At 41.7% G+C, this 14,416-nt stretch overlaps 1 protein-coding gene across 1 annotated transcript in view; it reads right to left on the bottom strand.

Annotated features, from left to right (window-relative positions):
* nphp4 (nephronophthisis 4) overlaps positions 1–14,416 on the bottom strand; it is a gene marked incomplete at its 3' end in the record, with an annotated part of 185,112 nt that overhangs the window by 49,421 nt on the left and 121,275 nt on the right. Inside the window, exons 13-15 of the mRNA XM_083975577.1 lie at positions 12,657–12,811; positions 9,288–9,479; positions 5,381–5,568 (exon numbers count right to left, since the gene is read on the bottom strand). Of these exons, the coding sequence (XP_083831703.1) occupies positions 5,381–5,568; positions 9,288–9,479; positions 12,657–12,811 (535 nt within the window). The remainder of the gene's footprint in view (positions 1–5,380; positions 5,569–9,287; positions 9,480–12,656; positions 12,812–14,416) is intronic.

Genomic DNA, 14,416 nt, shown 5'->3' on the forward strand with positions numbered 1-14,416 from the left:
AAATAAAACACAGGAGAAGAAGAGGGAAACATGGAGCTTCAGAGTCAGTTAGAGTTGTTGTTTTTAATCCGAGTGTCATCTGTGTGTTTAACAAGTAATTGCAGAAGAAATAAAATACAGCTTAATTTCAGTTTTTCTCCCTTTTGTTTTCTTTTTCTCACATTCCTCTGATATATTAGTATTATGTAAACATCAGTAACATTAGACCAAATTACACTCTCTCCAATAAAATCAGACATTAAGTATCTGAGGTTGTTTTTGTGTAATTGTTTGTTCAGCCTTTCTTTGTGGGCTGATACATTTAAGTGATGTAAGTTGTAATCCAGGGAGCAATTACCACCAAATTTAAGATCATTTCTGAACGCTCATGAAGTTTTCTCCTATCTGCTCGTGACGGTATTAAATTCAAAAAGATTTAAGATCACAGAACCATTTCCACTGAGTTTAATCTGTTTGAGCAGCTGTTCCATGACAAACTACAATAACATGCTTACAGCGAGTGCAAATCTTATTTGTTTGCGGACAATGTTTAATTTTATAGTATTGTTGAGTGTAATCACATAAAGTTACTAGGAAGATGGGAAGGAAGATGAGTCAGATTTTGAAACCAGCAGAAACAATTACCTGAGAGAGAAGCAGCGAATGAACCTAATTAGTGTTTAATCCTTCAAATAAGAAGTTGAGCAGCTGTGAGGAAGAAAAGTGGAAACGGGTCTTAGCCTGAGAATTTATGGTGGGATCTGTGTGAATGTGGGAGGGCTTTGTGGAAGAGCACAGAAACAGACAGAGAAATATTGATTGAGTCAGACTAGAGTGTGTGTCTGGGGAATGGAGGATACAGGGGGTAGGTGTAGGAACAGGGGTGAGGGGGCTGGGGGGGGTTGTTTGTGTGTTCAATATCACGCTCTGTCAGAAGCTGTAATATCTCTTCCATTTCATTAGTTGCTACATGAATAGACTTGACATCAATCAGCGCCCGCTCGGCTGATTGAAAGAGAAGTGCCTCGGCGTCAGAGAACATCACGGAGCATCACAGAGCGAGCTCGGAGTCTGTAGGCACCGACTCTACCACGCCAACCTGGAGAGCAGCAACGACACACAGCCTGGCTTATGTAGACAATCTCTAACAGACAATACGTTTCCCCCACCGTTTGACACAGGCATGAACGCACCAAACAGCATGGAAATGTTCAGTCATGTTCTGGTGATGACGTAGCTCAACAAGCTGGTTTGTTTTTCTCCAGCCAAGATTCACATCACGGTAGTTTACACTGTGTTCATATGACTGGAACATGACTGGAGGCCAATGGCTGCTGGAGGAGTGAAGCTGCGTTCAGACCATTCAGGGTCTCATCATCCTTCACAAGCTGCATTTGACAACAGTGCAACAGGTGAATCCTTCGTGGCCGGATCAAGCCCATGTTTCACTGCACTGGTAATAGAAGCAAACAGCACTGACAGAGAGCTCAGAGATAAACTGTTATGTAAATAATATCAGTTAGGGCTGAACGCTCTGGTCTAAAATGTATATGTAATTTGAAGCATATACTGTACAGTAGGGTGCATCAAAAAACACAATTTTTGAATTTTGATATGGCTGGGTGCTAAAAGTGTTCCAATATATGTAGAAACAACACATGCAAAATATTTTTCCAATACATGATGATTTAGGGGTGCCACCGCACATCTGTTTTTGTTGGATAAAGGGGTAATCCGTGCTCAATGATCGCCATAGAGCTCTGAGGTAAAAAAAAAGACTCCAGCTCAAGAAAATTGAGTTGATCTTTATGTTTTTGTGTTGGGTATACTCTTATTACATATTACTACCATATCTGTAGTTGTGTCTTTGTATATTTGTATTTATATTTTATATGGGTATTTGGTGCCCATTACATCTGGCTAACGTTAGATAGCAACAGTTTGCTAACCACAGTCTAGCTATGTTAGCTAAGCTATTAAGCTTAACATCAACAGTATTCTAGAGTAGACAATGTCATATATAGAGTATTGATGTCTCATGTCTATTGAGAGTAGCATTGTAGTTGTTAAATTAACATTTTAAATATAGGTATATTTGCGAGCACATCTGTTAGGCTAGTGATGTAATGGTAAGTTATCATTGTAGCCGAATGATGAAGTTAGACTAGCCTACAGCTAAAATTTGAGACTTATGAAAGCCCCGAATTGCAGCGCATTATGCAGCACACAGCCTGTTCAAGGCAACAGAGAGATACGGGCTCATTCTTTCTGGTTTTGAACGCTTCATCACCCATTAGCATTAAAAAACGTAAAACGCATGTGTATTTCTCCACAAATCCTGCACCAAGTTCCTTTAAGATTGAAGTTTAGTTAAAGCAGAAGTAAGCGATCCGGTCGTTTTCGCTAATGCTGCGTTCCAGGCAGGCTTTTGGAATCGTAAATTACAGCTTCAAGTCACAACTTACGACTTTGTAGCGTTCCAGGCAACCCACTCGTGTTTTTCCGACCTGTTTTACCGGTGAAAGTCACTATAACGGCCACTCGTAACTTCCGACCCGTGAACTCGTACCAGATCGAACTGGTACGACTTCACGGTCGGAAAAATACGAGTTTCCATGAACGCACCATAACAGTCCTCGTCCCTACGTCACCACATTCACGGCGTCCCTTGGCTGCACACACAGCCCTGCATGCCGTTCTCTCTCCTCATTGGATAAAAACTGTAGGATACGATAAATGTTTTCTCCTCGACTCAGAGCAGAGCAGAGTGACTGACAGACCCGTGTTTCAGACCAAACACTCTATAGAAGTGATTGCTGTCGGAAGATATAACTATTTAAGACTTATATTAACACAAATATATCACTTACTTCTGCTTTAATGTCAGCTCTTATCATTAGGCCCTGTGAGTTGTCAGTGAGTTAGCCACTAGAGAGGGTTTGTTCTTTTAAAAGGACAGTTCAACATTTTGGCAAATTGGCACATTGCCATAATCCCTATAGCCTAGTGTTAGCAGTAGGTTTGTTACCTTTATATGTCGGTGCAAGCTATTTTTAGAACGGCGGAGCAGAGCCACCAGCTGCTCAGAGCTACGCTACGGAGGCTAATGGGATTTCTTGGTTTCCCTCATCAAACTCATCAAATACACAATCCAACAACTCCACAACGCTCTGGTGGACAAGTTGTGACCTGCACATTCACCATGCTATGAGATAATAACAGAACATTACGAGACAGAGTTGTTTTAGAGGTAAATTCATGCAAAGCAGCTGATGCGCATTCCCGGCAGGAGCAGTTTTCCGGCAAGCAGTCTATTTCCCTTGAAAACAACTCTGTCTGGTAACGTTCCGTTATTATCTCATAGCGTGGTGAATGTGCAGGTCACATCTTGTCCACCAGAGCGTTGTGGAGTTGTTGGATTGTGTATTTGATGAGTTTGATGAGGGAAACCAAGAAATCCCATTAGCCTCCGTAGCGTAGCTCTGAGCAGCTCACGGCTCGACTTGGCCATTCTAAAAATAGCTTGCATCGACAAATAAAGATAACGAACCTACTGCTATGACTGTAGGGATTATGGCAATGGGACAATTTGCCAAAATGTTGAACTATCCCTTTAAGTGTGTCAGTATTGCCCCTTGTGTTTAACAGTAAAGTCAATAAAACTTTATATGTGTGTCCGACATCCATCGCTGCTGCACAAAACTCAGGGTAAGACCACGTAAACATGTCCTATTGACTGCCATTCATTTTGTCTATAGGAAAAATGAATGGAGAATTTTGAAAGTTGAATTCTGAGAAATGCCCAAGTTGCCCAAAGGCCAGACAAACTAATTTTACTTTGATAGCCCTATAGAACATGTTACTGTATAAGAGTTCAATGTAATCAACATTTCCTTGTCAATTTTTTGGCAATTAGATTTTCAAATAATTGCACATTTTTCGAAAATTTCACAAAACTTTGTGTGTTAGGTGGCACCCCTAAATCTCAATGGATTTCCTCAAAACTTTGCAAAAGTCATTTTTATGTTAATTGGAACAAAATGCATTGCCAGCCAAATTGATATTTTGAAATTAAAATTTCCCATTCAAATTTGATGCACCCTACTGTACAGTAATGGTACTGTACTATATATCACTGTCTACTCATTTATCTTACAGATGCTTCTGAGGGGCTAAACACTTTAGCAGCTATGGTGCTCTTGTATTACAAGGACGTATTTTACCTAGTACAGAGGTACTTTAAGGACATTCATTGTGCAAAACTGTGATGCAAAATCTTTTCTTACTTCCATCTCTGAAAAACAGCTTTTTTCATGAAATACAATGAAATCAAGCTGCACAATGTGATAAGAAAGACTATGTCCAAGTACAGCGGAACAGAAAGTTTCATTTCCTCAACTCAAACACAGCAAAACTCCCAGAATGCTCTATCACATGGTCAGTGATTCTTCTTCAGTTACATTATCTGTTCAGCAGCAGCAGGAGGCTGGGCCAAATTCACACCGGTGTACTTTGTATACCATTTATCGCCTCTAAACCTCATGTCAGTATTGTGTTTCAGCTCAATTCAACAGGAACAGTACAACTGATAAAAACAATCATCTTAAAAGCCTTAAATTCTTGTGAAAAAGTTATGTCGTCAAGGTTGCTAGGTGACAGGAGCCACTATTTGCAGTGTAAAGGTAAAGGTAGGAGCAGCGGGTGACACATAGTGGAAATCCTCCATAGACCAGATGTTCTATATTCTGCATCCCACCTTTGTAGACCACAATCCCCCTGTGGCCCCTGTACTGAGACACAGCTACCAAGACAGAATTATTGATTCATACAACTTTAATTGCACAAATCGTATTTGTAGTGAGTAGATCTATTTGATATCTCCTGACAAACAGAGGCAGTGTTTTAGGTTCTGAATACTGGAGTTTAGTGTTTAATATCCTGAGAGGGGGTATATCCATGTGCTTATAGCTGAGCTCTTTTTAAGAACTTTAAACTTTATCTATTTTCTTTTATTCTACTTTTTTATTCTTCTTTGCTCCTGCTTTTAACTCTGTTTAAAAAAATGTTTGTTTTTATGCTGTTCTTTTTAAATGTTTTGTCTTTATGTAAAGCACATTGAGTTGCCTTGGTATGAAACGCGCTATATAAATAAAGATGCCTTGCCTAGCCTAGCGATGGTGTCATCAGAGAATCAGTTCCTTCAGAACCTTCTATCAAGTTAAGGAGAGATTGTGACTGAACGATCTGGTTTCATCCAGGATTCATAGGACTGTACAATAGTTACATTGGTGACTTTCTTTTTTACTCACCACAAATATTTACAGTTGGTTACAGAGGCTTTGACTCTGCACATCACCTGTGTTTTGTTCATTTTGTCATCGCAGCGGTGGTGGATCCTTACCCGAGTTGACGGTGCTGTCTTTGCTGATGGAGGCCAGCACACAGGGGAGTGGATCAGCAGTTTTGTGTTGCACCTTGTCACTGGTCAGAAGTCTGAGCTGCTGCGTTGTGACCGATGGGAAGCGGTAAAAGTGGAAGGTGAAGTGGATGTTGCCGGGCCATCCAGCACCAACGCCCAGCGCTGGGATCCTGTAAGAGGACACAGTCATTCAGAAAATAATGAATGTTTCATGCAGCGTTAATAGCTAAGTGCATGTTTGCTCTTGTCAATGTTATCAATTAAATTCTAACTGTGACTTTTATTTATTTATCACAAAACCTATGTGGGGAGTGAGTTTTGAATATTTAAAAATGTCATTAAAACCTGGGAGTGTGAATGTGAATCACAGAATGATTTACAGACGATTCCACGGAAGAAATAAAAAATCAAATATGTATTTCATTCACGTCCTGGAGCAGAGCAGGTAATTCAGCATCACAGCTACTTAAACATGAAAACCTATAATCAAAATGTGGATTAGGAATGAAAGTGCTAACCTTAAAAGTGGCAGTAATTTGTGCTGCTCATTGAGGAAGTGTAAACTACGCATTATACCTATGATCCATAATGAGTGGATCATTTAGCTTCTTCAGAGCTAAAGGCAGTGTGAAAACGTGTTATTAGATGTGTAGCACATGGAAAATGTAAATACAGTTTTATCCATGCTTATCTGTTTGCACAAGATTATTTGCGGTCGTTGTTTAACTCCGACTCCTATTAAGAAAAAAAAGTCCCAGCGACTACCAGAACCTGCTGGTGCTGTGTTTTCCCTTTTCACACAAACACCACCCTCTGAGTGTGATTTCACACACACAAACACAAATCTAAACACACACACTTCAAACTGTGGATGGCCCACAAAACGTCCCAGCGAGCCTGCCAGCGCTCAACATTAGCACCGCACACGTTAAATAAAGAGCGGGCTTGAGGATGAGCTCCTCTGTCTCTGTCTGATGAATAGATGAGCAATCAGTCATGTGCTTTTTCAATAATGAGGGGGGGGGGGAGGAAAAGGAGTTTGAAAAGAGGCAGAGAGTGCTGGAGGCTCCAAAAACACCAAGGACGGGCCATCAGAGGCAGAGCTGCTGATTTCAAAGTGGATTCTAATAAGAGTGGCGCGTGACCTCCCAGTCGATCACACGCCCTGATATTCCACTGTTAAAGATGCGGCCGTGCTCCATCTTCACACAGGAGCCCGCATTAATATTCATTCTGTAAACAGACAAGATTGATAATTATGGCGCCTGGGTGAGAGGTAGAAATTACACTGCCTATCCACAGGCTCCCCGCTTGCCTAAGTGCTACCGCTACTGCTGCCTAAACCCCGGCCTGCCATACCTGTTTGTCGTAATTATGAAGTAACACCCTCCTCCGAACACACACAGATACACAGGAAGAACCACACATCTCCACAGTGCACAGTTTATGTGTGTTGTGTGGTTTCATTTGCCTTCAGGTGGTAAAATAAGATTTCACAGCAGCACCAAACACAAACTTTAGTAAAAATCCAAACTTTCTCATTTAAAAAATATTTGTTTTATTGTATCCAAACCATAAAATGATAAAAACCACAGGGCCTCCTCTCACCCAGAGGCTTTGAACATGTGCTGCTGGAATCTGGCAGTAAAATCTATTTTACGACCAAACCTGCAGTCCGGAGAGAACAGAGGAGAGAGTCGCAGGAGGCAGGAAACACCTTGACACTGACGTCGGTAGATGAATCAAGAAGTCAGTGTACAGATATAACAGGTATTATTTGAATAAACTGGAGCTTATTTACTGTACAACATATCCAACTTTTTGATGATGTCACCATGCCCCAGCTAATAAGTTTAGCTAAGTTTAGTTTTACTGTGGCTTCAAAGTGAAGTCTGATTCCCCTGTTCACATTTTATTAGGACTTCTGTATAACTGAGGGTATGGCCGCTTTGAGTGACTGGTGGATAACTGTTTGCTTGACACAAGCCGGCATTAACTGTCTCAGATCCACACATGCCCCTCCTCTTTGCCCATTCAAGTCAGAAACTTCCAAAATGACAACAGTGGAGCAGCTCACTCTGAGCTTCAGAAAACCATTGGTGTGACATCACAGAGGAAACTGTTTACACCGTTTATGTCGGTCATTAAAAAAGCACAAGTAAAATAAAAACTAACCTAACTTTTTTGAGATATACATGAGCCAAATATAAATCTCTGACACCAAAATATAAATCCATGGCAATGATAAAATGCTGTGATCTTCTACTGTATGCCCTTACAGTATGTTATACAGTATGACTTTCTTTGTCTTTCTCTAGCTAAAAATGAAATAAAAAAGGAGCTGTTGAATCCAATCTCTGTGATATAAACAGAAAACACACATACACAAGCACACACAAACAAACTCTTCAGAGCTATATCATAGCTCGAGATCTCGAGATCTGCCATGCCACAATATTAGATAAGGCAGGGTAGCAGCAACAAAATAACCTGGTCAAATTGGCTGTGAAAGTTATTGGGAGAAAGGAGCAGCCATCCCTTCAAACTATATACGACAAAGGCATATGTTCTCAGACAGATACACTCTGTGATTCTACGCACACACTCCTACATAACTGTTACCATCAGGCAAACCTTACAGAAGCTGCAAGTGTAAAAGCATCGCTTTAAGCTTTCATTCGACCCCTCATCCACAGCACTGCTGAACGAAAAACCTGTAAATCCACCACAATCATGGCAGCTCTCGGTGTCATGAATAAGATACTGTTCTTATACTTCATGTGAGAATCGATGGATAAGTGCAATATTGGATGATGTGGCTGTTCTAGCATAAATATGTGCAATACAACTTTTGTGTTGAACTTTGTGACCCTTTGCGTCATGTACTGTCATGTTTTTCTTGTACATGGAGGTGCAATATTTTCTCTGAAGCCTGAAATTTTAAAAATAAATCTGAGAATAAGAGTCTGCAGCTACAATTTGTAACTCAATGCTTGGTGCACATGGTGTCTCAGAAATATCAGATCAATAAGTCTGCTACCATCTATCATCTGTCCATCTCTCAGGTTTAGAGGTGAATCTATGACCACACAGTACATGACTCTACCTGAGAGCAGGTCAGGTCCACTTGCCCTGTGAAGAGTTAACGGCAGATAAACACAGAGAGATGAGGCAGGGGAACAGGAAGCCTGCTGGTGGAGAGTCTATGAAGAATGGGACATACTGTATATGAATCGGGTTTATCAAAGTGCTGACAGAGCTGTTGACGAGATGGAAGGACACAAAGAGCGGTGTGTTTTGTGGCCATCCATCAGACCCCCCCCCCCCCCACCAACCCCCTCTGTCAGCATCAGCCCCTGCTCCAGGGCTTGTGTGACGGGCCGCTGACGGGAAATGTGTTATTGTGAAATTGTGAGTGCACATGTGTGTGAGTACACACATGACATAAGAAAATACGATGAGTGACTTTGCGCCTAATGCACTGACATCTTGCTGCAAAGAGGACTGAAGGTAGGGCTGGGTGGGTGTCATCCTTGTCCGTCAGAAAATAAAAGATATGTTTCTGTGTACAGTTGATTGGTAAGTGATTTAATTGCTGTTAAAATGGTAGCTGCGCTTTTTCAACATTTGTGACATTTCTGGAAACAGGAATAATTATATTTACTGCAACACTCCACATATTGAATAATAATATCAAATAGCAATAGCAAATAATTAAATAATCACATGTGGCCTGTCACAGCACATGAGGCTAAATTTACGCTGATCTCTATGACGACTGCAAATGGTCTGCACACAAGCTCACAACATGAGCCGCTGCTGTTGTTGCTGCTGCTGCTGTCAATATCTGCACCGCAAACCTTGCGTGACCCCGCGCTGCAGGCCTCACCTGGTAAACGCCAGAAACTGGAACACCAGAAGGTTTCCTTGTAGGAGGTCTGTCTCCTCTCGCTGGGGGTCAAAGGGCACGGGCTCTGTGGGATCCAGCACTTCCGCTACCTGCCCGCTGTGGTCCACAATCTGTGGGAAGCCGGCCGAGTAGAGGTGGGCGAGAGAGCTCCTGGAGCTGATCGAGCAGGAGCTGCGGGAGGAAGGGTTGAATTAGAGAAAAGGCTCCAGATCCATGAGTGCACATCAATCATTTGCCACGCTGAAAAGACCTGAGAGGATGCCACGATCTAATGTTTTTATTCCCCGCTGCACCGGCCTCACTCGGGCGATTTGTGTTTGTAAATGAGGCAGAAAAAGCGTTTGGCTCCGAGTTGAATACGATGCTGTTTTATCATTTCAGACATTGGATCACTTCCATTCCAACTCAAGATGTTTATCCTCTGGGAGATAACTTCACTTTACTCACTTTATCCTCTTTGCACCAAACCGGAATTTCAATGTCTGACAGAACTTGTGGTGGGGGGAAAAAAAAAAAAAACATACAAAAAAGTGGTGAGGTGAGCAGCAGCTTTACATAAACACACTCGGAGCGCAGAGAGAGAATGGGCGCCAAAGTGCTCCCTCTGGATTTTCTAGTATAATTGGCATTTACCTCTAATCATAGTGGCCACCTGTTTTTCTGCAACTATGGAAACATTCATAACTTACACTTTGCGCGCTGACACCAGACACTGTGGGGATGATAAACATGGTTCACAGATGGCTGGCTGGAGTGCATGCACAGAAAAATGATGTTGGTGCTCATCAGGAGAGCGACGCTGCCCGTGTCCAGTCGGTAAACAGTCATCACATCTGAGCGAGCGAAGCTTTGATCAAACTAATTAAGTCAACAGCACTCAAGAAGTCATTTGATTGGCTTTTCCTCTGCGGCTGTGTCAATTTTATGCTCTCCCATCTCCAACGGTTATATCTTAATTTAGCCCCAGTAGATTAATATGCAAGCCATCATTTTTATTTCAAAAGGGGCTCAATCAGATATGCACAGCAACTTCAATTAAACTTCTTTAGACTTCATTGTTCTTCTCAGAGAAGTGGGTCACTCTGCACCAAAAACAGTCACAAAGATGTTTTGGCTCCGAGTGAAGAGGCAGAGATGTTTCAGCTCAGTGAACTGAGCAGCATCGTGTCGGGATCCAAACTCTGGGATTGGGGAGGGTGGGGGGGGGGGGAGTGTTTCAATGCCAGCTGCTTATTTACACACTCTCTGTGCTAATGCAAAGCCTTGTTTCCCAGTTACGGTGCCCATTATTTGCAGGGTGTGCACTCTCAGCTGGTGTCGCACCTCAGCAGACCCCGATGCATTCCCGCAGCCATTACGATAGCTCTCTCCGATCTCTATTATTAGCTGCGTGTAAACTGTGAGCTCATTTCACTGCATTCTGCTCCACTAAATCAGATCCACGGCGTCTTGCTTGCAGCTGGGTTTAATCGCAAATTTTCTCACTGGCAAACAACGCAGAGACCATTACCCCAAAGTGGGATGTAAAGGCTGACAAAACGATTTCCTCAAATTGGCTCTGAGCTGAATTCTCCTGCTTACTGACAACAGTGCTGCGCTGGTCAGTGCACACATGCTGCCAATTAGTGAGCCGATCGATACCCCTCTGTAGATAGCAAGACAGTGAACTATTGTGCTAATGAAGGACTGTACTAGTGTTGACACTGTGATACAGGGCCAGATAAAACAGTAACAAGTTAAGAGGATGTTTTAAGTGACTTCATCCAATAAAGTCTCTATTAAACAACACTCACATGCTGTAATGGAGAAGTTAATCAAACAAGAAGCTTTATCTCAGAAAATACAACTAGAGGGAAAAAAAAGAGATGAAAAAAAAAACAGCTTCCTAGAAGTCCAGGTGGCCAAATGTGCTGATTTCACACCACAACGTCCTTTTTACACTGTAACTATGACCAACAATTCAATTCCCCTCAAGTCAGTGTTCAGCTAATGGATTTTCAAGGTTAACCATCATAAGCATCTATCATTATACCGGCCAGTGCTTAAGGCTTCACAACAGCTGGCATCTTTATTGCGATTCAGATAACACAGCTGATGCCAACACTGACATACAGCGTCTCTCTCCCAAAACAGGATCAGGGGCTTGTGGTTTTTCGTGTGATCCAAAACAACTGTATTTTGTTTAGTTTTTGGAATAGAAAATGTCATGTTTTAAATTCTAATCTGTAATTTATCATCTACGGACATCTGGACCAGTGTGCTATATGTTGGGCATGTGGGACAGGTCAGCTCTGGAGACGCCCTGTGTCACTCAGTCTCTGTTGTTTGAAGTCAAAACTGTTTTATTCAGTGATTCTACTGGTTTTAACCCCTGGTGTGTTTGTTGTGGAGAGGTGGGCAGCTCTGTGAATGATTCAGCTGCTGGTGAAAACTTGCTGAACGTCTGTTTCACTAGTTATAGAGAAACAGAACAACAAATCAGAACAAAGGTTAGCATCAACCTCAGCTCCTCCCTGACGTCTCTGTCCTCTGTACAGTTTCACTCAAACACTCACTGGAAATATCAGACTGCTTTATTCAGCATTTTGTAAAGTTATAATCAGGGTCTATTTGATTACCTGAACCACCGATGCTGAAGAAATCTAAACCGGGAGGAGCTTGTGGTAATGGTGGTGAAGACAACAACTCCTATGATTTCACACTAATTCATAACATCACCTACTTGCAGTCAGCCTAATGAACAATGCCCCAGTTCCCCCTTAATAACCCTAAACCTATGGACAGTCACTCTGCACTACAACAATCTGCACAATAACTTATTTAGTAGTATTTTGTATATATCTTTATTGTATTCTTTTATATAGTATATGTGTATTTATAGTAGGTATATGCATATTTTTTTTGTATATACTTTATGCGTATCTTTTGCACTGGAATATTTTAATTCATTCTATTTTATTTAAATTCTTAATTCTCTAAATTCTTATTCCATTCTATTTTTGGTACTTTTATGTTTGCACCCGACACCAAGACAAGTTCCTGTAAACTGTATACTGACCTTTACTGCTCTTGGCAATAGAACAATTCTGATTCTGATTCTGATTCTGACATATTTTGACAATACTTTGATTGAGAGACTGTGCATATTTTATGAAACTGCCTTGTATTGCTCTTGTGGATTTTTGGAGTATTTACCGGTATTTATTCCATTATTTATTTTATACTAACTCTTTCCATGCAACTACAACTTCATGTTCAGACACAAAACGTCTGTGCAGCATGAACACCTTTCTGGGACTGAGCTCATCACTCCATCTGAAGCAGACTGTAAGTAGGGCGGACGCTCACCTCGGCACATTCATCCCCAGAGTGATGACGGGGGCGTGCACAGGTGTGAAGGGCAACTCCTGAAGTTCTCCTTCATTCTGAGCTGAAGGTGAGTCGTCCTGCTCCCGCTGAAGATCCATCTCCAGGTGGGCGATGTTGCTGACGGCTGAGCAGGCCTGGAGCAGGATGGGATAGATACAGACACAGGGAAATGAACAGTCAGTGGTGGATAAATGAGATGGGAGTCATTCGAAGACTGCTGGAATAAATTAACTATACGGATGGATGGTTTTTAGTTAATGTCTATAAAGAGGCGGGAATGGAGGTTTCTACACCGCAAGGCTTACGTTTTAGTTTATGGTGGATGAAATGAACATGGTGATAAAAGAGGTTCACACCAACAGAGATGTTTCTGTGATTTAGACTAATGCAGAAAATCTGTAGTCAAAGATAGGATTCAAAATAATCCCCTCTCCTCCACCATGATGGAAGGTCAAGGATGTGAAGGAGAGGCCACAAGGACTTAGGAAAATACAAAGACAGTCTGACTGCATTTACACTGGGATTCTATTTTAAGAACTTGACATATAAAACTGAAACAAAACCAGAGGTCAAAATTAATGTTTGCATGCATTTCTGTAAAGGTGTTTATGATGATAAAATGACACATTGATGACTCCTGACTGGACAGATTTGAAATCTATCTGCATTTGGGCTTCAATCGATCGTGCAACAATTTCCATCAGTTCTGGATCAGGTCACATCCATAAAACAGCTGCTCTGTCGTTTCTACATTTATGTAACTACATCATCTACTACCAACTAATCATCCATTTTAAATGCTGCAGCAGCAAGGAATTGTTGGGGAACATTATGCCTCTCGTTTCATAGAGGAAGGTTCAGTGTTTCCTCTGCCAAAGGAAGCAATGGAGTTCCTTTCCTCAGCTGCTCAGATATGTCCGCCTCATTTCACTCAGTTTGAACCTTCCTCAGCAAAAAAGACTGTAGGATTTCTTCCTCATCACTGGTTGCAGCGTTGCTCAGCAGCACTGCTCTCAGTGATGCCACTAGTGGCTGGAAAGTGCAGTATATTTTTAGCAGAACTGCTGCAATATAGCAGCAATTATTCTACACTGCTGCTCTGTAATTTTTCCCACCACCACAAGTCACTTAGAAGTCACTTAGAAAAAACCCTAACCCCTGACCATCCACTGAGTTCATATTCATAAGCATCTCAGAGAATCACAGACACAGAGGCATTAGAAGATGATTGCACTAAAGTGCGGTCAAAGGCAACAACAAGAAATGACTGCACTTTAGTCCAGTTAAAGGCAGCCAAGAATTCAGAAAAATGACTTCATTAAAAATAATTGGCAGCTGGATGCATGGAAATTACATGGAAAGTAAAACTGTTTTGTGGAGGCAGCGAGAGAGGAAGCTGGTGGTGGATTTGTCAGAACTGATTCTGGGAATGGTTTAATACTCCGGCTGCTCTGACACTATACTGTACTTATTGTAGAAATAATGGTCTTGGATACACAGGAGCCACATGTCACATAAAGAGCTTAGCCTCTTTTAAAGGTTCACCTGGGCCTTAAATGTCTTCCGTGCTTCTGAAGACTCATCTGTCAGTTAAACCACCGACACTCTCCTCTGTGAGCTCGACTCATTACTGCAGCGTTATCACAGCATTTCTCAGGATGTGAGTCAGAGGTTCAAAGCCACAGGATTATCATTTACTTAGAACCATAACTGCTGTAAAATGATAAACAGGATGATGT

Source organism: Trachurus trachurus (assembly GCF_905171665.1).
Source record: "Trachurus trachurus genome assembly, chromosome: 7".
Classification (NCBI taxonomy): Eukaryota; Metazoa; Chordata; class Actinopteri; order Carangiformes; family Carangidae; genus Trachurus; species Trachurus trachurus.